The sequence below is a fragment of the Prinia subflava genome, chromosome 8, assembly GCF_021018805.1.
Source record: "Prinia subflava isolate CZ2003 ecotype Zambia chromosome 8, Cam_Psub_1.2, whole genome shotgun sequence".
NCBI lineage: Eukaryota > Metazoa > Chordata > Aves > Passeriformes > Cisticolidae > Prinia > Prinia subflava.
In genome coordinates, this window is record NC_086254.1 from 8,008,278 (window position 1) to 8,035,746 (window position 27,469).

Sequence of the window (27,469 nt, forward strand, 5' to 3'; positions counted from 1 at the left end):
AAACAGAATAACCATGAAAGGTGGTTATAGTTACCCATTTGTCCTGAAAATGGGCAAAATGGGGGGATTTTTTTCTTTCTTACAGACACCTCCTTAGATCTTTTCTTGGTGTGGCTTTGGTCTCCTGTGATAAAGAGCTGGTTTGAAATACAACAGCCAGGCTGGGAGTTTCTAGCCAAGAGCCCTTCCATGGCAGGTGCTGATGGGCTCTGCTGTCGGGGCCCACTGTGTGCAGAATAATGACTTGTGAGAGCAAGGTCACAGCAAAGGCCAGCAGGCAGCTCAGAAAGCCTCACATTTGATGTCAAGGATCTTAAAGGGTCTGGGAGGGCTGCAAAAACTTTCCTCTGGGGCTGCTGACTGACAGATCAGTGTCGTGATTATAAACTGATTTTGATAAATCATATTGATCTGCTGTTTGCATGGGGCTTCAAGAGAGCTGGTGGTGAGCCATGCATTCCTGTGGCATCCTAGAGCAAATCCCTAGGGAAAAAAGTGCATTATGGCCTTGCTGTGTGTCCTGCTGGCACACAGGGCAAGGGAGCAGGATCATCTGGGAGCAGGACCTCCACACCAGGAGCTGCCCATCCTTAAAGTGCTGCCCTCTCTTCCCGTTTTGTGAATCTCCACGGACATCCCAGTCCCCAAGGGCCATTTAACCCTGAATCCTTCAGCAAAGCCTCCCTGCCTAACAAGCAGGCAGCAGATTTTGTCTGTGGGAACTGGCTGGCAGAGAATACGTGCAGGATTCTGCATCTGTGCTTACCCACACAGGGTGAGGAGTTTATCGTGGGGCTTAAGGATGAATCCTTTGTAAGTGTGGTAGGAGATGAGGAAGAGGAATCAGTTTAAAATTAAAATGAGGATTTTTCAACTCGTCCTTAATATTTATGAGGCTCCTTTTGCCTTACAGACAAAATCCTCAAGGAGAAGATGGAAAGCTGTTCATCCTTATTTCTTATGCCTTTAGTTCAGCTTCTCATTGTTTATATTATTCTAAGCAAAATAACCGTTCTGGAAATGCAGTCATTTACAAAATCCAGTCTACTAAGCCTTAAACAGCAGAGACATGTCCTGCTACGTTTGTTCCTTTGTTGTTGCTATGGCATTACCACACATTTTTCCATGTAGGAAAGGAAATCCCGTGGAGACCAGATAATAAAAGCTTGAATTTCCAGGGCACAGTGTCCGTCTCGCCTCTTGACCTGTTTGACACCCCCTTTCACCAAACCTGCATTCACTGAATCCAAATAAACAGCCAGCCATCAAAGGAAATACTTAAAAAGGATTGTTCATGGTTAGCCTTGATGAAATATACATTGGAAAACCTGCATTTTAATCACGTTTGGAGCTCTGCATTTCAAAAATGGTTTTGTTAAACTACATCAGACTTGTCATTCAGGGAAGTTTCCTTCCGTAGGATGCCTACATTTAAAAGTCAAGTTAACCAAACCCAAACAAATTTCCCAGGAGGCTGCAACAAACCAGACGAGCGTCTCAGACACTCAGCTCTGACCTCTGTGCTGTGCCAGGTGCATCCCTGCTCTCTGCAAGACTCCAAGATGCTGCATGTTTATACAACATCACCAATTCTCAACAGGGTGTCGTGAGGATTCATCAGAATCACTGCACGTCACTTGTTGGAACAAGCTTTGGCTGAAACTTCCCACTTGGCTTGACATCAGTTTGCAAAGATTAATTCTGTGTCTCTGTCAGCCTGCCCTGCCTAAATCCCCTGGATCATCCTGGGCTGCACAAAATTGTTGTGCCTTGTGTTATCTTAGAAATAACTATTTCAGGGTGTTACCTGAAATTATCCTTTGCATGTAAGTTAGAACTGATGAATTAATACAAGTTTATGAAATGCTCCAGGACATTTATCCTATGTGGATTTTCAGTACCATCAGCAGACTTTAATGAAGATCTAGCTATAATTTGAGCAAAGTGTCACCTGTTGATGCAGCTTTAGGGAAGAATGTGCAGTTCAGAACTGACTAAAGAGCAAATATCTCAGACAGAATCATTTGATGCAAAATGATGTGGTTATTTTGGGCTAAACTTCTTGGGCTTCATTTGCAGTGTCTCCCACTGCTGTTGTTTCTGTGTGGCACAGGCAGATTGAAAGGACCTTGCATCCCCTCATCTCTTGAGGCCACACATCCCTACTGCACACAGGATATTCAGCCAGAGCACACAGCCTGCCAGCACAGGCTAATCTGCCACAGGCAACGTACAGCTTGTGGCCTTCCAAATTCTTCAGACAACACAGGAAAACAAACAGCAGCCTTACAGACCTAATGGACTTTTAATGCATTTGATGGATTCTGCATCAGCAGTTTCTGATGGAACATCTTAAGAGGGAAAATTCCCTGCCCGTGGAGATTCTGAGGAGAAAATGAACTGACAGTGCCAAGGCTCCTCTTACTTGGATGCTGTGCAGGAGAACTCAGTGGCCAGGCTCAGTCTTCATCTCTTGCAGAGCTGTTCTGCAGTTATCAGGAAGAAGACAAAGCCTTAAATTCCTTTGTTGAATCCATACAGGCAGCAGTGTGACACATTCTTGGTAGTCAAATATCCTTGACTTTGTTAACTTTTGCATAATCTTTGAACTCCAGCTATTGATAAATAAATTGGTTTACAAAGCAGAGAGTAAATCACCATTCACTGCTGAGCTACTATTGTGCCACTCATTTGTAAGGCAGCTTTCAAGCTTTTTTTAAAAATCAGTTTGGCTTGACATTTTGTTTTCCTACTATTATTTATGAGCTCTGTCTTATGAATGGATTATGTAAAATAGTTTAATTCCAGTTGTTGCAATTTCTCAGATGTCATCACACAAAAGCTTGCTTTGAGTAGAACACTCAGGTCCAGATTTTGTTCTCAGCTGTGCTGATAACAAATTAGACCATCATCCACAGGGATCAGAAGGGTTTTCCTCAGATTTACAACTGTTATGAGATTTTAGGAAAAACATTTAAGCAATGCTCTGCTCAGAGTAAGCACAGGCTGAACATTGCTGAATGTTCTGCAGACAGGGCCAACCCAGTGTCCTCAGCTCAGAAACTGAACCTGCTGATTCCTCCTGAAAGGAATTATAAGCTGCACTCAGCTGTGACTTGACTGCTTTTGTTATAATGGCAGAAATGGGGATGGGTGGATTTCAGAACAGTTGCTTTCTAAGATTTTGGATGCACTCAGTCACTTCAAAGCAACTAAACCCTCGATAGCTATTTAAAGCAAAGCACTTCAGTCCCCTTTTGATGGCAGGTGTTAGCTCTTCTCTGAGACAGCAGGCTACTGCTGTAGTGAACCAACAGCTCTTAAGCCTTTGCAGATGACAAAAATTGTGCCAATTATTACTCTCCATTTCACAGGTTTCTCTGATCTCTCAGCATCTGACTTTGCACCTGAGTGTGGAGCAGAGCCCGTGTAAAAACCAGAGCTTTGTTGCTAAGGAGCATTTGGGATGTTGCTGTTTACTTCCCTATACAAAATGCTGCTTCATCTCCTGAGATGAAACACGTGATGTGGCCTGCAGCAGGTGCAGATAAGGTGCAGGATCGTGCAAAGGAGAGGGAAAGAAGAATAAATACAAATTTCTGCTTTGTGTTGGCTCGCTCAGGTTGTTGCTCTGTGGCTGCCTGGATTCAGGGCACTCAGTGAAGGGCTCAGCTCCTGCACTCACCCAGGGTTTTACTGGAGCCCAGCCTGGCATCAGAGCAGGAGCTGGTCCCTGGGAAGCCTCCCAAGGAGCCAAACAGGTCACATTTGTCATCTCAGCACACAGAACCGGGCATGGCTCATTTCTGTGACACCCTTGTGACAACACAGAGCCGTGAAGATGATGGATGTCACCCAAACCATTACAGGGCAGTTTTTCAATGGCTGCAAACACAGAGCAAGGCAGAAGACACCCAGTTCTGTGTGTGTAAATGAAGCAATTACAGCCAGAGGCATGGGGATTGCATCTTTCAATCAGCTCCCTGGGCTGAGCTCCACTGGCCTTTCCAGGTGTGCCCAGCTTTGCTTCCAGGCAAGGAGAGCAGGCAGGACCTGATGGCCCAGGCTGGTGCCTGGGGCCTCACCCCCATGGCCAACGAGTTTTGCTGGTGCTCTGCTCCTTCCTCTTTCAACTACAGAGGGCCCAAAGAGCAGCCTGTAACCCTGCACAAGGCCTTTAAGAGTAATTCATCCTTATTTAGAAAGGCATGTTATTCTAATGGCATCCCATGCCAAGCATGATACAGTTTAAATGTTCCTCACTGGTTACAAATGTGACCTTCATTAACTCTTCTTTGTGCGTGGAGTTCTACAGGAACAGCTCATTGCATTTTCAATTTAATTTAATTTGAATGATAATTTAAAAGTTGTTTGATGCAAATGAGACCATCTGCATCCTCGCAGCTGACACAGTTTTTAAAGATGGGTTTGTCAGCAGGGCTGGGGGGAGCTTGATGGGGAAGAAGAGCCACGAACTCCCAGGAGCAAACTGGGAGTGCCTGGAGGGGGGGAGGAAGAGGAGCTGAGTCAAGCAATTGCTGGTTATCAAAATTGTACGTGGCTATTAAAGTCTGGAGTGGTGATCACAAGTCATCAGACCATGCCAGCCCATGGCACTACCTGTCTGAGCCCAGTGATTGCCCAGGGATGTGCTGACCAGACCTGCTGTGACACAAACCACAGGGAAATTCAGCACCAGGAGGGGCTGAGCCAGGTTCAACCCTGCCCCGTGCACAGCCCAGCAGAGACCTGTGCCTCGTGTTATGGCTTTAATTACTGCCAGTGACAGCGCTGTCCTCAAACTGGGACCTCCCCGGGACTGTGACTGAGGGGAGGGAGGTGTGGTGCAGATAGAAGGAGCTCTTGTTTTGCTGTGACTAAATCTCAGCTGTGGGTTTCTGAGGACAAGTGCCAGCCTATTCCTCCCTCCCGCAGTACTGGATGCTTGAGGACAGTAAATAATAATAATAACAACAGTGTTAATGGCTGTTTGTTCACACTTGCTACTTGGCTGCCAACCTTTGGATAACTCAGTAAAACCGAAACCCTGAAATGTTGCACTGACTTTTCTAGAACTTGGTCTGGGCTGACTGCTGATTTCTTCCTAAAGTATGATGGTAAAATGGGCTGTGTCCGTTCCAGGCTTTTGAAAAAGAGCCAGAGGAAACATTTTGCCCCTAATGCTTCCCTGCTGGCAGCCTGGGTCAGGCTGGATGGAAAGGAGCTCCTGGCTGAGCCCTCTCTGCAGCAGCAGTGCCTCTGCCCGGGGAGTCCTGCCGGAGACCGGCTGCCTGCTTTTCTTACAGAGATCAGCCTGAGTGCATAAGGTGAACAGAGAAGCCGAGAAGGTGGCTGGGAACAGAAGCTTTATATTGCTTCTTGATTTCTGCTCCTTCTGCTCGGTGTCAGCGCTGCTTCTCTCCAAGCCCATTAGAGAAACACTTAACAGAAAAAGGCAACCCCCGGGAGAGCCTTCCACCTCCTGGAGAGACTGGGAGGAGAGCTTGCATCTCTACCCATTAGAGAAAAAGTACTTTTAGCTTCTGAGTTCAAATGATGGATCCAAACAACATATGTTAGGAGTGAACACAGTCTTGCTGGGAGAGGACTTGCCAAATCTAAGGCTGCTCTAGCAATAAATAATAATCCTAATTAGGCTCCTTCCCTCAGGAGCACCCAATTTTGTGATACTGATACAACATGGCATAGGAGCCTCTCATCTTAACAGCTATTCAGAACACCATTGAAGTGTTAAAAACAGCCCACCACACACAGAAAAAACACTTTTCTTGAAAACAGACACTTCGAGAAAGTCACATTACTTGTGACTGTATTTTCCTATGGCTGTGTATCAGCTACTTCTGAAAAATAAGGGGAAAAATGAAACAGCAGCTGGTCTCACTACTGCATTGCTATGTAAGACAGGGAAAGCAGCTATTTTACATGAATACTGATTGCACTGGGAGAAAACCATGGACACTTTAATTTTCTCACAACACTCAGTTTCCTGGTATCAAACATCTTCTAGTTTGGCTTTCAAGAGACAAAATCTCTTTAGCTGGTGTGTTAGAAGGACTGCAGATTTCATCTGTCACTGAAAATCCTTCTGTGCTTCCTCTACAAACATACAAACATCAAATGGTGGAGCTCCTCCAAGGCTGTCAGCTCAAATCTCCTCTTCTGGCCTGGAAGATGCTTAGAAGGGGAAGTTTCAGAAAGGGAGATGAGAAAACTCCAGTCCCAACTTCTCCATGCTCGTTACAGAAACTCCCACTACATGCATTGCCCCTTGCTGCTAGTTCAGCTGCAAGGCTGGGAACTCATCTATTTTTTTCCCTCTGGATGTCTGAGCTTTGGCTCTCCGCTCCAGATAAACCTTCAAAGAAGTGAGAGGAAATGAATGATGCTTTTCCAGCAGCAGTTCTGCCAAGCCTGGTCGGGAAGCCGTGGCTGACATGGCACGAACAGCCAGCAGTGCTGCAGCAAGAGGACCTGCCAGTGCCTCTGTTGTAGGAGAATTTCAGCACTGCTGGGGTAGGAACCCCCCAACAGCTTGGGAACTGAGCCCTCACCCCCTCGTGTCCTCATAAATTAAACATAAAGCGGCCGCCCGCTCCTGCAGACAGCCGTGCTCTAATAAATCATGTAAATAGTCTGGGAGATTCACTGCCCTTTATTTCACTTGAGTCCCGTAACTCAGCTGTTAATTGGATCTGGGATAAAAGCTGGTTTACTGCACGTTCCCTAAGCAGGATTCTGTAAAGTTCCTTCTGGAATAACAACCTATAGCACTGCCTGCTTTGTTTTGCTCCTGTCCAGCACAAGGAGCAGAGCAGTAAAGCAGCACTGCCAAACTCAGGAGAATTTTCCTTGGGGCTCTCCCAGGCCGTTGCTGTTTGCCCTGGGAGTGTCCCAGGGAAGGTCCATCCTGGTTTTTGCAATGGCAGCACAGCTGCTGACACAGAGCTGTTTCTGCCTCCAGTCCCAAAGCAATGGTTTCCAAGGGGCCTGGCAAAGTGAAACCCCTTTGGAGCAATTATCCAAGGCTGTTCTAACCAGCAAATATTTTATCTTCATGGTTTTTCAGAAAGATCTTGGAAATTTCTGGTGGTTTAATTGACATAATGCACCTTTTCAGCTGGGAATTTCATAAATGGAACAGATGGGGGATGTACAACCAAAAAGGCATTTGGAGTGGATTTTTTTCCTTGGGAAGGTGAACCACAAATCTGTTTGCTCCTTGGCTTCCACTTACATCACAGAAGAAATGGCTTTTTTAGGACAGCTGGTTAAAGAAATGAATCAAACCTGTACTAATGGAAGTGAGGAAAGATTGGGGTTTTTTGGGGCCTTTTTTGTCCTAGTATTTTCTCTCAAAATGCAAATCCTAAAAATTTTAGGAATAAGATTTGCTGTGAGGTCTCTTGTTAGAGGTTGTCACCTCCCTGGTCCTGCCCTGTCCCCTGTGTGTGGCATCAGCCCAGGATGTGGCCCCTGCTCCCTGCCCAGCACCTGCACAGAAAGCACCGAGGGCTCTGACTATGGGTTTATTGTTTACAGACCTAACCTGAACCAGTATCTAGGAGCAACAGCAACATAATTAGCTTTGGCAATTAACACTGCTTAACTGAAGCTGCTGTAGGACCAAAGGCACTTTTTTAGTCTGCAGAAGCAGCAATTAGCATTTCATTAAGGTAACAAGCCTAGCTAAGACTCCTGAGCCTGCTGGGGTCTGCTGATCTAATTTTGGGATCCATCGATAAGCCCTTGGGACATTAAAGTGAGATGCATCAAGGCTTTCACCACCACCACGTTGGAAAAGCTGACTGGAAAGGGATGGGAAGGTTTTGTCTTTTCTGGGTTAGTTAACAGTGGAGGTGTGAGGTGTCACTGGGCAGCACCAGCTCTGAAGAGCACACGGAGGGACTGCACAGCCCAGAGACTGAAACTGGGGCCTCGTGGGACCCCGGGAGGCACAGGTGCTTCAGAGAGGCTCTTCCATCTCCAGCTTTCAGATTTTACCTCTAATTTCCTGTCTTATCTATATCCCCCAGCAAACATCCTTTTTGTTCATTTTCTGAAGGAGAATCTATTTCTGCACCAGTTCCACATCCAGTTCTTTGGCTGGTTTGGTTTGAAACATTACACACTGGTTGGGAGAGAGACATCTTTGCTTTTGGTGACTTGTGGGGTGTTTTAGGTCTTGCCTGCAGCTTGGTGGTTTGTTCACCTTCAGTCTGAGGTCAGGGAAAGGGGCTGGCTGCACACAGAGAGGTGCCTGTGCTGTGGGTCAGAGGGAGCAGGAACAGCCACTGCTGTTCCTCCACTGGACACTGGGGAGTTGGGGTGCACACACAGCTTTAGAGCACCAGCTTTCAAAATTACAGGAGCTGTAATGCAGTGCACATCCCTCCCTCCCATCATTCATGCATGTTAAACTCCAGCAAACAGTGTTCAGTGGTTTTTCCAGGAAATAACACCATAGAATCAGCAGAAAATACCTTTTTTTTTACTTGGTATAACATGGGACAAACCCCATCCTGCTGTGATGCTTTCTGATGTTAGGGGTTATTACCCAATGCAGCTGTTAAGGGAGTGTCTGTGCTTTATGTAATCAGTATATTCCAGTAATCTGGAAGTTTGCTAAAAAAGTAGGCACAGACCTGTACTTCTGTGAAAGAGACTGATGTGATAAAGTCAGGAACTTTCTAAACTGCAGTTTTATTGGAAACTGTTTCTGTTGCAACAAGCAGGGCTTTGGTGTCTCCCTGCTGAATCAAAGCTGCTGGAGTTTGAAGAAACCTTGCTGTAGGATATACACTTTGCATTTCCATAAGGGCTTTCTCAAAACAGCTTCTTTCTGGACATGCAAGAAAAGCAGGAATGCTTTCCTGTTTCCTGAAAACTTACTAAGGAGGACAAAGTGTGCTCCTCAATTCACTCTTTACCTTGATTACAGGATTATTTTATGTCTGGGTATATCAGGCTTGGGATTTTTGAGGGGGAAGAATAAGACAAAAGTCTCTAATGTGGCTTCCAGGGAGTTTGTGCCACTGAGCTGCACGGAGGGCAATGGGACACCCATTCATGAGCTGGGGACAGGCTCCCTCCTTGTGATGTTGCTGCTCAAGTCCCTCTAAAACTCTGTGACCCCGGCCTGGCCACCAGCGTTTGTCACAGCTCATTACACAGCAGGAATGTGGAAGCCCAGTGACCTTTCCCAGAGGGACAGGCAGAAAAGCAACAGCACAAAAGGGGGAAGAAAATGTTGTACACTTTAGAAGATAAATAACTGAATGTTATTGTGATGGAAAACACCGGGCTGACAATGGGCAGGGACAAAAATGTTCCTATAAGGGTGCTGCTTCTGGGATTTGGATTTCTATTTGTTCAGCTGGGTGCAGCTTCCCTTGCTGCCCTGCTTGGCTGTCAGGGAGTTTCAGCAGGCTGGGGAATAACTCTCAGGTCCACATCCATCCCCTGGGATGTGGGGAATCTGAGCTCCTTGGTGATGCACTGGAGCAAGGATCAGAGCTGGGAGAGCTGGGGATGCCTTTCCTGGCCTCCTTCTGCCGGGCAAAGGAAGGAAGAGGCCTAAAGTGACATTTTTAAACTTATTAAAATGTCAAGGCAAACTTTCAGCCTTTGTGCTTAAAGCTCTCCAGCTTCTTTAGTGGGTGACTGGAGCCCCTGGGATTGCTCCCAGCTATGACTCCAGAATTTCTCCTTCAAACAGGTCCAGCTTTCCAACCAACTTGTTCCCCCTTTCATTTTACTTCCAGTTTTTATTTAATCTGACTTCTCAAGTCTCCTGAGACAAACTGATTAATTCTTTTCCCCTTCGTAGTCCCCTGAGTCCCTTGTTCAATCTTTCCTGCCTCAGTGAGATCTTAATAAATGCTGCCTGTGGCTGGAAGTGGGATTGGGTCTTGGCACTGTAATTAATTCTTTACTTCCTCCATGGCTTCAATATGCTATTTACAGCTGTCAGCCCCTGCAGGAGCAGAGGTTTGCAGACTGCCTCCAACTTCTGCCTCTGATTAATGTGTTATATCCACCTTGCTCATCTGCATTTCTTGCTTTGCCCTGTATCCAGTTTAGTGTTGACACAGGAAAACACTGATGGACTTCCAGGCAAAATGCAGTCTTGGAGACAACAACTGCCAGGCTTTTCTGTTTGCTTATGCTCTGTTACTTGAAAGCCTCTTAGTCCAGGCTGCCTGCTTGTGACAGGACATCCAGACCCTTGCAGCAGCATGACCATGCTCTGACTGTAATCTCCCTAATTGCTTTCTGTAGCCTCCAGCAGCAGCTTGGGGGATTTTAACTCCAGCACAGGGACTGTCAGTCTGGATGGAAGCAACTTGGAGGGAGGGGGGTGAGACACAGGAATGAGCTGGGGGACTGGAAGGTCTGAATGGGGAAAGGGTTTGTGGCTGCTGGCAGATCAGCACAAGGGGAGCACATGAATGCTTGAAGCCTGCAAACACTACAGAATTATGTACCACAAAATATAAATAGGAGTGGGTGGAAATTAATCTGGGGATAATTGGGCAGTGGAGGAGCTGCTCTTTGCTGGCTGTGGGAGCCTCCTCCAGCAGGGAAGGAAGCCCCAGTGCTGGCCCTGTTTTACCTTGAGGGAAGTGCCTCAGCCTGGGACCTGCCCAGGGTTTCAGCAGTGAACTGGAAAGCTGCATTCAATATGCCAGTGAGAAAGGGAATGCAAATTTCCTCCTTCGCTCTCTTTTGGGTGAGATTTATGCCACCTCCACATGCACAGCCTCCTGGCAGCAATAAATCACAGAGGGGGAGGGAATGCTGCAGGGAAACGGGTACCCTGCAGTTTCTGTGTGCAGGGCAGGGAGAAGGGATGTGTGGGGATCAGCAGCTGCTCCCAGGCATCCCAGACCTGGTGCAGCACACACTCCCACTCCTTCCCAGCACTGCACTGGAGACCACCCACCACAACCTGGGGATTTACTTTTAAGTCATCCCCCCTCCCTCCCTCCTGTGCCAGGGTGGTGTGTGCCCAGTCTGGGATGGAGATTCCAACCTCATCCTGGCAGAGAGGTCTGTCAGAGATGAGCCCTTCCCCTGCTCTGTGCCAAAGTTCTCTCCAGCATCTCTGACAGATCCCCCAGGATCCCACTGCAGACCTCAGCTGAGGGTGTATCCCCAGTCCCCTCACCCACTGGGACCTGTGGAAAATACTCCTGGGTCTGGGTTCAGCCCAGGGAAAGCAGAAGAGCTACACAAAACAAGCAAATGCACCCTAGGATCATCTCTCATCTGGGGTCTGGAGAAGCTCCAGCAGCCCCCTGCCCGTGGGCACTTCAGTGTTGTTGTCAGCTGTGCTCAGCTCTGCCCTGCAGAACGAGGCAGGGCAGGGCCACAGACAGGCACTGCAGGGCAGAGCTCAGGGCTCTGCTCCTTTGGCAGCTCCTGGCAGAAGTGCCCAGCTGAGCTGACGCCTCCTTGTCTTTCCCCAGTGTCCTCAGCTACTCCTGCCTTACCTTGCAGCCCCTGGGGCTGGGGCTGGCAGCTCTCAGCACCGCAGGCACAGGAGGGGCTCAGTCCCCTCCACGCTGGCCACGAGCAGCACGGACAGGAAGGCACAGGAGGAGCAGCTTCCCTCCCCTGCCCCAGCCAGGGCAGTGAGCCCTGCTCCGGGGAGCCTGGGCTCACCCTCTGGGAAAGGCATTTCTGCTCTGGGAGCACCTGACCGTGGTTTAATCCCCTTTCAGTGCTGATGAGCCCCCAGCAGAACTAGGACAGCTAAAAATACTCCAGAGCACAAAGGAAGTAGTAATTTGGGCAGGAGTGGACTGAACTGATTGATCTCAAATCAAAAGGTTCAAGAGGTGCAAAACGTGGTCTCATCGTGGCAAGCATCAGAAAAGGAGCAAAGATGTGGCCCCGTTGCAGAGCTCGAGAGAAGCAGCAAACCCAAAAGATTTTGCTGAACTCTACAGCAACAACAGCAGAGCCTGTACCAGAGGTGCAGGGAGGTGCCTGCTGCTTCCCCACCATATGCTGACTTTACCTTTACTGTCAGTCTAAATTCTGCCAATTATTAAATTATCCAACTTGCAGCAGGAACGCAGTTAGATGTGATCCAAATGGTGTCACTACAATTATGGTAATTATCTGAAAACAAGCCAATTACTTCCCTCCTCCTCGTGCCAGTTGGTACCAAGATAGCAGCTGTTCGAGGCAAATTTGTTATCACGTTACTGTACATTTGTTAAAGGTTGAGGTTATAGATTCTAGCCTTTTAAATATTAAAGATGCTATAAAGTCATGGAGTGTATAACATATTAGGATTTTTTTTAAATGTCGGGAAGGGAGAAATTTCTTTTATATGCCAAGAGAACCAGTGGGAAAGTGATTTACTCGTGGTGGCTGACTGGAAATGTGTATTTTGCAATCAGCATACAACCAAGCTATAAATTAACCTCTGTCAGCTTGTTACCTCTATCCATGCAAAATGAACTAAAAACTAAATGAAGTTTTCTGAGGATCTTTTACGTTTTACATCTTTCTTCAGTATTGGCATTCAGGATGTTCCACACATCCAGAGGCATCTTGCAGGCTTGGCCCCTCTGCTGGATGCACTTTCAGCAGTTTGTTCAGTTTTTCAAGAGTTTTGGCTCAGTTAATGATGTGAGAAGCAGCACCACTCCCTCATGGAGAGCGAAGGCAAAGGAGGGCCCAGCTCTGCCCCAGGCAAAGAGAGCTGGGCCAGCGTTGGGCAGAGCCACGGGAAATGCTTCACCCCCATGAAGAGCCTTCTGAAAACTCGTGTTATCAAGACATCTTTTATTTTTGAACCTGTTTGTATTAAGCACAGCCTTGCTTGAATTGCTGGAGGTGTCCAACACACAAAGCCCAGCACCTGCAGCTCCTGCCAGGGGTGCAAATGAAGTGCCCTGAGAGCACAGGCCAGCGTGGCCTCGTGTTTTGCACAGACCTTCCTTGTGGAAGTCAGAGCCTTTCATCTCATGTCAGCCACCATCTCCTCACTTGGATTGACCTTCAGTTTCTTTTCCATGTGATGTTTTGAAATCTTTGCCTTTGATGTGGGTAAAATACTTCTTTCAATAAATGTCAAGAGCAGATTAAAGAAAATTAAATGGCAGAAAGAAGAGATTCTGCCTTCTGGCTGGAGCAGCATTTTCATGACAACTGAATGAATCGGCTATGAAAAATGTGAATTTCCCTCTCTGTGCTCAAGGTACATGCCAGTGGGATCTGTTTATATCCATGAGCTTTGCACACACCCCCATGCATCCCCAATTCCCTGCAGCTTGTGTGCAGCTACGGAGCCGAGGCACAGGGCAGAGCTCAGTCCCTGGGAGCAGGTTAGTGGCATTAGCCTGCTGCTTTGCTTGAAATAATTAGCCATGCTCACAGATGACCTTCTCAGCAAGCCCTAAAGGCTGACAGATTTGGGTTATACCGGAGCAGTGGAGGGAAGCACGTTGCAGAGAGAGAATTCCTGCTGCTGGCTCCCCCAGCAGCCCCAGGAGCTGGGCACTGCAGCACCCACACACCCCAGTCAGGGGGTTTCTCCCTCCCGCAGACAATGGGTGCAGCCACAGGGCTCCATCATTTCCCTGGACATCCCTGGTACCTTCCACTATTCTCAACTGATGCCATCTGCTTTGCTTTTCCTTTCCCAGAAAGTTCCTGTGGCTGTCAGAGCGACGTGCCAGGACTCCCTCCTTTCTGCATTTGGAGTTGTATCCAGTCCCTATTCCCTTGGCAGCACATGAAATATCACCTCACACAGGACACTGTAGGTTTTCTATTCCCTCCTGATCACCACTTGATTCTTCCTGAGTGCCATTTAAGATTTACTTAATTACCTTTATCCTTTTCCTCACATCATTTTCATGTTTGTTACATGTTAAAACTGCCTAGTTCAGATTTCTCCCAGTTAAGCAGCAAAACATTCAGCCAACAAAGATTACATTTGATAGTGTTTAAAAAAAAGAAAAGAAATTAAAAAAATAATCTAGGCAGCCGCCTGCCCAGTCATAGCATTAGATGAGAGTGAGTGTGTAAACAGGTTTCTGCTTATCAGTCCTGCTGCTATCTGCTGCACACAAACTGCTCAGCCCCACAAAATCCAATTTCCAAGAGGTTAGAGGAGGGAACTGTTTGCAGAAACACAGCAATAGAAATCTCCAAAGCCACAGCCCTCATTACACTGACACTGAAGAAAGAAATGATGCTTGACGACTCCTGGCACCCAACGCCGACATTTACTTTGTGGCTTTGATTGGAATCGGCCCAGCTTTGCCACGGGATTGTTTCCTCTTGTTTTTCCCTGCTTGTGTGGTGGGTGGGAGAAAGCAGCTGAGCAGGCACTGGGCTTGAGGGGTCTGAAGTGCACCCTGGCCCTGCAGCACAAACATCACCTCCTGTTTGCCCGTGAAAAGCTTGGAAACTCCACTTGGGAGCACACTGGCAGCAGAGACAGGGACAGAGCTGCTGCCTCCCCTGGGGTCCTGTACCAGGCATGGAGGGAGAGGGCCAGGCTGTGTGTCCAAGGTACAACGTTCTGAGCCTTTTCCCAATGTTCTGAGCCTTTCCCAAGACCTGGATGTGGACAGATGCTGCAGCTCAGTCCTGGAGGAGCTGAGCCCTCCACGTGGCCTCTGGCACTGGGGAGGGAGGGACACAGCACTGGGACACTCTGGGACACTCTGGCCTGCCTGCTGTGGGTGACAGCAGGAAGGATGCAACAGCATCCAGTGGCAGCAGGGATGTGAGATGTGGAAGGAAAACGTCCCTCAGCCCCTGTCACAGGCAGGAGCTCTTTGTTTATTCCCAGATAGAGCGATCAGAGCAGCCCTCCCACCTCCCCTCCCCACACCTCCTGCAAAGGGCTGTGCCCAGAAGTTCACTGCTTCAGTAAAACTGCAAACTGTGAGCTGATTAGATATTCATAGATACTCTTTCTTGATTAGCTCACCATTAATATTTCAATGTCAGGACTGGATGCATAGTGCCTCCCTGCTCTCTTCCTTCCTGCTTAATTAATTTTGACCATGGCCAACAACAGCCTCCGACAGATAGCAGAAATTGAAGTGGGCTGTTCTGTGACTCTGCTTGCTGTAAACACCCATTTGCAATTCCTTTTCATACATCACCCACCCGTGACAAAGAGATCACAGCAGCAGAAAATGAGTCTCCCTCATCAGGACTTCAGAGCTCCGAGAGAACATTTGCTTATTCAATAAAAATAATCAAACAGACAATGCAGTAAGCACAGCTCGGCAACAAGATTGGTGTCTCACCTAGTGATCAGCTGGCTGTTATGCCATTAAATAAACAGAAAGGGAGAGAAATGTTTATTTATCTTTAAAAAGAAAGGGCCTTCGATGTAGGGTAGCTCATAAAAGCTGTGGTGTGCCCAGCTGTGAGGAGATGTGATGATCACTGCAGCCCCAGCAGCAGCAGGAGCAGCACTTCATAACATGCAGGTTGCATGGCTGCCTGGTGCCCATCCATGGCTGATAACAGCCCGTGCTGCTAATAGCCTGTTTGATTTTATTGATGTGCTCAAGATACACGGGGGCAGGAGGAGCAGTGAGGCAGGAATTACACAGCTGTGTTTGTTCCAGCCCAGCCCAGGGCCTGTCTGCCTTGGTCCATCCTCCTCCTCCTGGGCCTGGAAGGACGGGGAGCTTTCCTGTGTGACAGAAGGGTGGCTGTCCCCTCCCAGAGCCACAGGCTCCTGACACAGTGCACTGGGACTGCTGTCAAGATGTGCCTACCCGGGCCAAAGCAGCACTGGATTTACAGAAACAATATTTTTGCATTTCTGTGCTGCCACCTGAGCTGCAAAACGAGCCCTCTGCTACTGGACACGCTGCACATCTCCATCATTGCTGCAAACCATCTTGTCCCAGCCTCCAGTCTCTCCTTTCCTGGGGAATATACCAGGATGGGGACCCAAGGCAAGCAGGAAGGCAGGAGCAGCAGGTTGGAGCTCAGCTCCATCCCCTCTGTGCCATAACTCAGGCTGTTAAACGCCTGGCCAGAGCTTGCCATCTGCTTCCAGTCTGCTAGGAATAACCACGGAGTAATTCAATCAAAAAGGAGAAGATCCTTGTTTCACTGAATCAGAAACTGCTCCTCCAGTAATTATAATTTTATACCCCTATCAGGAGTAACAGGGGCTGTTCATTTCATGGGCTTTAGCAGCCAGAGCTCTGCTTCTGCCAAGGTTATGGCTGGGAGGAGAACCCAATTTCACATTTTCTCAGCCATCCAAGGCTTAGCCATGTTTTTAGCTCTTTGGTTAGGCAAGTGAATAAAGCCCTGCAGGACCAAGGCCTTTGTTCAGGAGTGCTGTTACTGTAGAACATGGAAAATGTACTGGATTGGAGCACAAGAGCTGATCAAACCATCCTGAAGGTGATTCCCACTGGGGTGAATGTGCCAGGTCTGTCCTTCCAGGGTTTCTGCAGCACAGCAATAGCTGCCTAACCAGGGGTAAAATCCTGCTTAATCCCAGCTGCTGGAGGACACGTGGGGCTGCATCCCTCACATGCTGCCTTAGAGGAGGCAGATGAGATCAGTCCAGGGGAAAAGCCGACCTGCTTGCTCCATCCAAAGTGCCTGGGGTGCAACTCACAGGGCTCAAAGAACTCAGGAGTCTTTAAAAAGATCCAAAAAGGAGGCTTTCTCCTCTCTGTTATTCTCTTTGGGGTAATTTCTCCAATTAGACACTTCTCCTGTTGTGTCCTCTGCCTTAGCCCCACTGTCCTTTCCGGGGTTAATGCTCCACCTGCCCTTTCACTGCCCCAGATGTTCAGCCTTTTAAACAGATTTACTCCCTTGACTTTGAAAAGGGCTCCAGCACGTTTCCATCTGTGTTTACACTCGGTGCAGGGTAAATTTCTCCTCTGAGCAGATCTGTTCCTTACCAGCAAAGGAATCTGGCTCAGCACAGGCTCAGACAGGAAGGCAGAGCAAAACATTTCCGAAGCAGAGCTCGCCTGGGAGCTGTGCTACGTGCCCACAGGAGGACAGAGACCTCTGCCAGACTCCCTGCATTGTCAGGCTGTGCAAAAAGGAAGTGGATCTGGCCCAGAGCCACTGCTCCTGTGGCTGTTCCCAGGGCTGGCTCCCCAGCACCACCTCCCAGTTATCCAGGACACTGGAGCCAAATCAGAGCCAGCAAAGCGGGACTGAAAGGCCCCGTGTCCCACCAAAGGGGGACTGTGTCCCACAGCCAGCCAGGACTGTAGGTGTTGGAAAGACCCATTTGTCAGATCTTCATTGCTCCTTTCTCTGGGAAATCCTCTCTCTTTGCACCCCTGCTCCTAAAGCTGGTGCACAGAGAGCAGTTTTTAACTGCCTGGGCAATTTGTGACACAAAAGACAGTGAGCAGCTGCCACCCAGATTTATCACTGGATAAATCACTGTTCACCAAGGCTGGGCCAACCAGGCAATGACTTCCAAGGTGGATCTACATGAGCTTCATGTAATCTCAGCAAAACAGGTTTTGAGGCATTGGGGGGCTCACTGCTTCACCCTAAGTTTGATATCAACATTTAAGTTTTGGGGCAGGATGTTGGTGTTGGCAGATGGGTAATGGCTTCTCTATACACTGGCTTCCTCTGTGTCCTGACAGGTCCTTGTCCCCACTTTCAGATGCATTTTAAATTACAGCCAGCACCCAACCTGCTCATCAAACTGTGACATGTCCCCCCAAGGCCAGGGACTGTCCCCATGCTGCTGACATTGGTATCAGCAACAGGCCCAACAGTCCAGCATTGCCAGAGGTGGCTGGGAACTGGGGCTGAGCAAAGCTCCCTGAAATGCATCCCTGAGCAGACTGAACTGCAAACTGATCTGACAGTGCTGAGCTCCCTGCCAGCATCAGAGAGGACAGGGAGGCTTTTTTCTCAGCATTACACCCTGAGCTCAGTGCAGATGGATGAGTCAATAAAGATGATGCGGTGTCTACACAATTGCTTCAGGATGCATGAAATTCAGCTCTGAGCTCCCTCCCCACAGCAAGGAGGACATTTAGGTGGCCCTGCAGGAGGGTTGCAGGGATCTGTCTCCATCTTCCCAGCAACAGCCATCAGACATGAGCTAAGCAAGGAGGGGGAATGGGAGAAAAACTGTTTGTGGAAAGAAACCTCAGCTGAACACGTAATTACACAGCAAGGAGATAAGAGGACGTGATCCTTCCCAGCACTGTGGGCATGCCACAAGCAGGCTGGGCAGCCACTAATGACAGCTGCTAAATGATAAACGCTCTCCAGCTTTGCAGGATCTGGTTTATTACGCAACCTGAACTTGCAAGGGAAGGGGGACCCTTTCCTGCAGTGGTTCTCTAAACAAGCTCAATTAAACTTCATGAAAGTTTAATTATCAAAGCCAGCCCTCACCAAAAATTCAAGAAGGAAGACATGGTTTGAGGAGCCTTCTGGTAACACCCACGAGTTCCACCCTGGTGACTTGAAAATGTTAGAATCCAGGTAAATGTCCTGCATTGCAGAAGGAGCAAACTGCCTGTAAACTGAGGGGAGAGCCACAGGCAGAGGGAGTCATATGAAATATGGATTTTCCCATCTGAAACACGTGGCTCTGGCACAGTGCTGGGCTCCTTGGGGCTTGTATTTCCTCAGGGGCAGCAGTGTTGGAGTCCCAGTGGCACTTGTTATTTGTAGTTTCCATTTATTACAAAGCACTGTTATTATTTACAGAATACACTTTTTTATGGGCTGTTACTTCATCCAAGTGCAATAACTGGTCTAGGCTCAAATCCCTGGGAGAACTGTTGAAAGAGAAGCAATTCAGACACATATTAATATGACAAGGATTTCCCCAGGTTTAAGGGAATAAAAAATATGTTTTGTACAAGTGAAATAGTTCTTTCTTGCAGTATAAAGCTGCTCTTTTCTGATGATAGCAATGAAAGAATATTGCTTCTGTCACTGATGCCACTGGAAATGTATTACCCCTCTCCAAGAAACCAATGAAAGGACATGGCTGGTTTATTCTCTAAATGAGGCTACTGAGAAATGCTCTGCTCCTGGCATCAGCCCAGGCACGCTGCTGCTGCTGGGACCTGGCCTGGAGGAGGGCAAAGGCAGCGAGGCAGCAGCTCTGTGCCAAGTGGCAAAACCCACCTGGAGAGAATCACACGCTGAGAACCCAGCAAAGAAACCTGTCCAAGTGTCAGATGGAAATGAATCTCTGTCTGTCACTGGGGTGGAGCAGGGCTCAGCTGCTCTGCAGCACAGCCAGGGTCTGGCCCCTTCTCCTTCAGCAGCTCTGCACCTTGCATGAAACGAGCTGGAGCCCTGGGGAAGGCTGATCTGCACTTAACCTGTGGCAGGGAGCCTGCCTGTGAGGAGAGCTGCCAGCCCCTCTGCTTTCTCTGCTGTGTTTAATGGCCTGGCTCCCCGAGGAAGATCTTGGGTTTTGGAAATAAAATCATGGAATTGTTCTCAAACCAAGATGATCTGTCACTGGAATGTATGCGCTGGAGTGAGCACAGAGAAATTACTGTTTCAGCAGAAGTAAAAATTTCCTGAAAGGCTGAAGCTGATGTTTGTGGTTCCACTTTCATGCCTGTCGATCTGCAGATCTGACAAGTTCATTTCCCCCCCTGCAACATCTTCCCAGGCAACACCTCCCAGCTGGGAGGTAAATGGAAAAAAAGTCAATTGTTGCTTCTAACAGAGGAGTTCATCAAATTCTTAAGCACACAGAGAGTGATGGAAAACAACACCTGGGCTTGGTGCTGGTGCCCAGCATCTCCACAGGGTTCAGGGCAGTCCTTGCTCCAGGACAAACCAGCCCAAGGCTCAGGATGGTTGTGGCTTTTACTGAGCTGAATTCTGGAGGAAATTAGCAAAAAATGTAACAGAAGAGGACTTGCATCAGTGCAAATGAACAAAATGAGAGCATAGGTAAGTCAGGCCTGAGCAGTACTGGCTGTGGAGTGAGCATTTCTCAGGCTGGGCTGTGACCGAGCCCCTCTCCAGCTCGTACCCTCAGATATTTATTAGTTGTGTCAGGAATTAGTGAGAGTTCACTGACTGAATAATAACGTGCCAAAGGCAGTTTTTTGACTTTGCTAATGTAATTAAAGAAAGCAGGGTGGAAAAAGCCTTGCACCAGGGGCAGAATCAGGGCTCCCAGGGTGTGAGTGCTGTCTCTATTGCAAGGACAAGATGTGAAATGTGGAGGGGAGAGGGTGAGGGTGGCAGCGGGGCCCTGAGCAGTGAGGAGGATCTTGCAGCTGCTCCCAGCTGTGATGGGAGCACTGCTCTTTCCAGAGAAAGACAAACAAGCTGCCCTTGCAATTCAGCAGCTGGACACATCCAGGCTCAGGTTTTATGCTGCACCTTGCAGGAAGACCGGACTTTGCTTATTTTTGGAATCTTCTCTTGAAGTTTTGAGAACCCTTTCCTAAATGGGGAAAGAGCTTTATGGCAACCTTTTCTTAATGATGCTCTGATGATTGAACACATCCAGGAGTGTCACTGCATCAGGACTGAGCATGTTTTTCAAGAAGCTACTGCCACAAGAAGAGGGACGGCGTGGGCTCTGCGATAAAAGCCAAGATGCTATTTTTAAACAGGGATGAGGGAAACTCAGGGTGATTTAAAATCAAAGCAATGCCTGGACAACAGGGCGCTGCTCCCCCCTGCCTGCACTGCCAAGTTCCTCTTCCGAATCCCAAGGATGTCTCCTGACAAAAACCCTCGGCGTCAACAGGATGGGGCTCCCGGGCTGCGGCAGCCGCAGGAGCGCCCGGCAGGGAGGCGGCAGCGGGTCCGCCCCGCTCGGGCTCCGCGGGAGGGGTGGCAGGGCTGCACGGGCTGGGAACGGCTCCCACCCTCCTCTCCTTGGCCATTCCCGAACATTTTTAGTGTCGATCCCAACCCCAAACTGTGCCCTGCCTGGGGGAGGTGTCTGCTCCAGCTGTGCCCCTCTGTGTGCTGTGACACCGAAGCCAGGACAGGAGCGTGTCCTGCAGCACCCTTGGGCGCTGCTCTCCAGCATCCCCACAGCCGCCCGTGCCACAAGTGCGTTGGGAAGGGATGCTCGGCAGGGTGCCCTCCTCAGGCCAGTATTCCAATCTGGATTTCTGGGCGAGGGGCAGGGTGGGAGGGACCCGAGACCTCGCAGGGAGCGATGGCTGCAGGGAAGGGAAGAGTTTCAGTGACTCAACACAGGCAGCCGCGACCCCTCTGTGTGCTGCTCCATGGACACACCGGCCAAGATGGGAGCTGCCAGGCAGCTCCCTCCTGGTGCTGTTTTTATCTGAGTTACTAATTACACATTACCTCTGTGTCACCAGGCCGATCAATAGGAGTCTGAGGGATCAATAGGGATGCAGATGATGGTGCTGTTTGCCATTCAGAGCCTGCACAAGCTGGGAGAAACAGGGCACCATCGATCCCAGAGGTGGGCTGGGATGAAGGGAGGGACGGGAGGTGCAATGAGGGGGAAGGATCATGTCCTGCCTTCCTAAATAACATTGTGACACTGGGACAGCGTCCTGGCCAGGGACCTGCTGTGATCCTGCTGCCCACAGGCTGCCCCAAACCTCCCACCCATCCTGCTGCTCTCCCTTGGGAATGGCACAAGCCATTTTTATACACTTAGAAGGTTGACACTGATCTGAAAATGAACAATTCTCCCTCTTTCTGTGTTCTTACTGGGTGATCAGAGTCTAAAGAACAGACAAAAATGACAAGGCCTCCTGTATTTTGCTCTGCTGCTTAGCTGACAAAAGCTGAGGCCATCTCTGTGATGCCATCGTGCTGCTGCCAGTAAGAGAGATCTTGGCTGCACAATACAGGAGATCAAATTTTCCAGGAAGAAGCTCTTGGGACTACCGTGAGACCTGGGATTACAGTGTGGCTAAATGAGGGAATTGCATAACTGTGGGTTTCTGCCTGTCTTGCAGGAGTCTTGTGACTGTTCTGATTCTGTCGTGGCGATGCTGGGAAATCGCTCTTTAAAACCCAAAGAACCTTAGAAAGGCACAGGCAGGGCAGGATCATTTGCCCTCAGCACTGGGTTTGTCTTGAGCAGTGAGTTGATGGGACAGAGAGCAGTGTGGGGTGAAAGCAAAACTCCCTGAAGGCTTCCTGTGCCCTCACCGAGGTGCCAGGCTCTGCAGCCTCCTCCTGCCAGGCCACAGAGACCAGGGAAAGCATCGGCAGCTGTGGGGCCACTGCTGGGTTGGATCAGCCAGCAAAGCAAGAGCCCTGAACAGCACACAGGGAAAAGCTTCCCAAAACCAACACAGTCCTGGCTTTATTGAGGTTTTTGGGATGAGGGAGGCTGCTCATCCTGCCTGTGAGGACTTGTTCCTAGGCAGCAGATGGAGGCAGCTTCAGTGCTGGAGCCTGGTCACCAGCAGCCTAATCCTAGATCACACCCATAATCCTTCCCTTAGCCCCACAAGCCCCCAAAGCAGAAATCTGCCCAGATTTTCTCTTTGATTTGCTCAGCCTCGGCTGCAATCTCAGTTTTCATCAGTCACAAGCCTCACTGCCCTGGGAAGGCCATTCCCATGGGAGTGAGGATGCTCCGGGCCGTGGAGCACAGTCCGTGCTGGAAACTGTCAGAGGCTGCTCTGGCTCTCAGCTCCTCCAGGTTCAGGACACTCCTGAAGGAGTGACAGTGACAGTGACACTGCTGGGGATTGTGTAGGCTGTGACAGCTCACAGCAGAGCCTTGGGGCTCCCCGGGGCGTCACCCACAGGTCCCGTGGGTGAAGCCAGTGCCTGACACTCTGTGATGGCCTTGTGCCAGCAGCTGCCAGCAGCTTCCCCACTGCCAGTCACTGCAAAACTGCTCTGGGAGCCTTGCAGAGATGAACTGTGATGTCCAGCTCTAAACCACGGGCCCCTGACCAGCACCTGGCAGCCACCAGGGAGGTTGGACAGGCACAATCAGCCCTGCAGAACATTCCCTGTCCTTCCCTTTCAGCCCCTTCCAGTGGGAGACATTTCTTCCTGGAATTACCTCCCGTTTTTAAAACCTCAGCAAAGAGGCTTTTGCTGAAGGACAACTGGCAGGATTTCAGCTGTGCCCCCAATTGCCCTCCCTGTCCCTGGGGTCAGCCCCAGTCTCCAGCAACAGCAATGGGTCACAGCTGAGGACTGGGGCACCCCACACATAAATGGGTCAGTTTGGCTACCTCAGTCTCTTTGGAGGCACTGCCATGCAGGTTTGGGAGAAAGGATCCCCAGAAATTTCATTTTAGTGAGCCCCATGTCTAATCTTTCTGGGGCAGCTTTGACTTTGCAGTGTGTGAGACCTGAGCAAATGTTCCTTTATCCTGCCTCCTCTCCCTGTTGCTCATGAACTCTTTCATTAGGGATCATCCTCTTGTCATTTGTGTGGGTATGTTGGTTTGTCGGGTTTCTTCCTGAGGAGTGGGTGCAGGCATCATGACCCATGTTTTCAAAGTGTGGTGGCAATTAGCCCAGCCCTGAACCCTGATGGCCTGTCTGCATCTGTAATTAGTGCTCTGCTCTGTCTGCCTGAGGTTTTTACCTTCCTCCCTTCTGGAGCTGCAAAAGGCACAACTTGGCTCTCCAAATGTACAGCAGGGAAGTGTTAAAGCTGTAGCTTGAGCCTGGCTGCCCTTGCTGTGGGGCTGCTCTCAGGATTGGCTCCTGTCTGGTTCAGGGATCAATCCTTGGCCTCTGCACCTGGATTTATGTGAGTGCAGCTCAGGGCATCTCTCTGAGACAGGGCAGAGCCTGTGGGGCTGATTCTGGCTCTGCTGGTCCCTCTGCTCCTGCACTTCCTGGCGTGTTCTGTGTTCCTGGCTGAATGCACCTGGCTCTTCATTAGGACATTGGATTCCTGATTCAATGTCTTATAGAATTAAGCTTATTTACTCATACCTTTGGTGCTCTAAAAGAATACCTCAAGTTGGCTTTGTGAAATGGGAAAATGAGAGCAAAATTTGGATTTCAGTGGGAAAATGTCTGGTCAGACATAGAAAAAGTGACTGTGGGACCTGGAAACCTGGGATTTGAGAGAAACAAAACCCCACTGCTCTGCCAGCATCTCAAGGGGTCCCCCTGGCAGAGCTGCCCCCCACCCCCATCAGAAAGCTACTCCACCAAACCCCCTGGGCTTGTTCTGCTTTCCTTCCCTCCCATATAATTTCATCTATCCTAAAATCCCTGTTTTTCTCTGAGATAATGTGATTTTTGGGGAGGAGTTTCTCTCCCTGTCACCTCGCTGCAGCTGATTCCTATTGAAAAGCTTCCTCCTTGGGAGGGAGGGAGGAACAAGGAGAGAAATTATGGAGGGGCAGCATTTCTGAATCCAAATACATTAAACCATTTAATTCTGTTGACTCAGGGCTGCCTGGCTCTGAATGGGAATTAATCCACAGTGCACAAAATTAAAAAGCACAAGACAAAATGCTTAGCAGGCAATGCCAGGGTTTAAAGCAACCCATTAGCTTGCTCAAACGTCCCCAGTAAATTTTCATTTGTCAATAACGCTTAGAGCCTACAGTTTATTTACAGCCTGTTCAATATTACCAGAACCCCTCGCAGCGCCTCATTTGTATTTATCTGCCACAGTTTCCTTTCCAGGGACTCCTCCTAATCCTTTGCTTTTTATCTGCTCCAGACACAACAGAGCTGTGCCACCCCCCAGACAAAGGTAATGTGGGGTTACCCTTTTCTACCCCAAATATCGCCTGCAGGGGAGATCACCTGCAAGGCCACCCCGAGTCACCCCCAGGCACCCAGATCTGCTGCCATGGGCTCCTCCAGCCTGTGTCCCTCACCCAGGGGACCCATGGGCCACCAGCCAGCAGAGATGGGAATCTCCAGACTGGGAGAAGGGGAACAGGCACAAGCAGCTGCCTCTGTGGACCCACAGCCCGACTGAGCTGGAGCAGCCATGGCTAAAATCTGTCCTGCTCCATCTGTCCTAAATCAGATCCCATGGGATGAGCCCTGGAGAGGAGAGTGTGTAACAGGATTTCCCCCCAAAGCAGCTTGAATGCTTCCAGGCAGAGAACAAAGCCTGGCTGGCCCTGAGAATTTCTCCAAGGAAAGGAGTTTATTCTCGGGCACAGACACGAACGGGCATTAATCTCCTGTCATGGCTCGTGTCCAGCTGGGGAGGTTTGGTCCAACATTCAGGGACATGGCTCCTGCAGGGGTGACAAATCTCGGGTGGGGTTTGTGCAGCTTCCTGCCCTCTCCCTCTGCACAGCACTCCCCCGAGGCAGAAGCACAGGCCATTGCAATGGAATTTTAAGTGGGTGCAGCGTCCCAGGGCTGCCTGGGGAGCCTGGGGGAGATACAGGACAGGCTGGGCAACCCCTGTCTCAGGCACAAAGCTCAGGGAATCCTTCCAAAAGCTTAACCACAAAGATGGAACTGGACACTTCACAGGGAGCACCCACTGGATGCCAGGAGGTGCAGCAGCACCCTGCCAGCAGAAAGCCTGATCTCCCCCACAGCCCCCTGCCCTACCCAACATCCTGAGCTGGGGGCAGTGAGTGGGACCTGCAGCCCAGGCTCTGCTGTGTATCTGCTTGGAGGTGATGTTCAGTAGCTTTTATGACGAATGCAGGAGGCAATCACAGAAGGGCCACTTGCTTTTCTCCCACCCTTGCTTAGGATTTGCGAGCTCCTCCTGCTGCTGAGCTCCAAGCTGCCACGAAAGGACACCCCCTCTTCCCAGCCCAAAGAGCAAAGCCCCATCACTTGCCTGCTGCTGTCTGCATGTAGCCAGCCAGGGTGCAGACTCGGCGCTCGCAGGCTCCGCCGGGCAGCAGGACAGCGACGATGGCCAGCAGGGAGCTGAGGGCCAGCAGGGCACAGCCGCCCGCACACAGCACGGCGCTGGTCTGAAAGGACACACGGGGCTGTCAGAGAGGTCACCCCAGCACCACAGCCCCCCAGAAATCCCCCTCTGCAAGCGGGGAGTGGAGCCCTGGCATGGGCAGCTTCTCCCAACTTTTCCCTTCCACCTTTTGTTGCTTCAGTCCACAGTTAAGTCTTGAGCCCGAGGTTCAGCCATCCCCTGCTCCCAGGGGTTCCTGGCACTGGGGCTACAGTGACAATTTCAGGTGTCTGACATGCATGAAGGGCCACGTCCTAAGACAAGTGCCATTAGATGTCCCTGATGTGTCAGTGCCTCTGCTGAGTGCTGACATGGATCTCATCACAGCACCTGCCTCAGCAGGCCTGGCAATGAGCAGGGATTTTGGGGATCCCACTGCTGCTCTCACTGCAGCTCTGCTGACATGGCAGGCTGCTCCCACCCCCAGCAGCCTAAAATCTGGGAAAAGCACTAATTCCTGGCAAACCAGCTCTCCCCTGGGTACAGCTGTTCAGTCACTGCACTGCTGCTGTTCCTGTCCCCATTGCTTCTGCCAGCGGGGTGGCCCTGGCAGCCTGTGGGACTCTGTACAGCAGGGATGTGCCAGCCCAGGCAGGGGCACGGCAGGGGCAGTGAGGAGGGGCCCTCCTCCCCCAGCACCCAGCTCCTGGCAGCCTCAAACAGCGGGAGGACACCTCGGTCCCAGCTCTCCTGTCATTCCCCAGCACATTCCAGGGAATGCTGCTGTCCCTGGTGAGTCACCCTGCAGCAACACCCGCCTAAAGCAGCGCAGCTCCAAGGCAGCTCTCACTCCCATCTCCCTGAAAAGCCTCGCTTTTATAACCCGTGTGGGAGCTGCTCTGAGAGGTCAGGTCCCACTTCCACCCTTGTCCAGCCCTCTTGTCCTGGTGACACATTCTGGTTAGCAATGCACAGTTTCCTTTTTTTATTATTTTTTCCCCTCTATCTGAGCTTTTGAGCAGCCATGGTTATTGCAGAAATAACCCTCAGTACAGGTTTCCATTTACCTCCCCTCACCAAAGAGGTTACAAACAGTCTGCTACCTGTAAATGACTCTGCAGGAAGCACAGGCAGGCTGAGCAGGGGAAGAGGGATTGGATTTACCCTGTGATGCCAATGGGGGATCCAAACAGCTGAAAACCCCCTCCTGTTAGTGCTGCTGTCCCACAGGGCTGGCACTGCCCTGCATCTACCTCTGTTTCTGACTGCTGAGTTATGAGCAGCTGGACTGGCTGGTGCTGGTGACACAGCAGGGTCCTGTCACTGCTCCAATGGGGACACACTGGTGCTGCAGAGGGACAGGCCAGGGCAGCATGGGCAGCACCTGACACCCTGGTGTGAGTGCTTCTCCTGGGGCTGTGCAGTGATTAGAAATCAGCATCTTATTTATAGCCTATTTATGCACTGAGCAATGCAAATGCTGTCCCAGCAATAAATGAATTCCTGACGTGCAATGCAAAAGGAGCAGCAGTGCAAACAGAGAAATGGAGAGGCTGCTCCAGCAGGGATATCTGCTCCTCTCCAGAGCCTTCCAAGCCACTGGGACCTGAGCAGACTGAGCAGACAAGTGCTGCTTCAGAGCTT

The 27,469-nt window shown here is 49.9% G+C and overlaps 1 protein-coding gene across 1 annotated transcript in view; it reads right to left on the reverse strand.

Moving 5' to 3' along the window:
• Positions 1-27,469, reverse strand: part of LHFPL7 (LHFPL tetraspan subfamily member 7) — a 54,981-nt gene that overhangs the window by 18,258 nt on the left and 9,254 nt on the right. Inside the window, exon 2 of the mRNA XM_063402774.1 lies at positions 25,751-25,889. Within this exon, the coding sequence (XP_063258844.1) occupies positions 25,751-25,889 (139 nt within the window). The remainder of the gene's footprint in view (positions 1-25,750; positions 25,890-27,469) is intronic.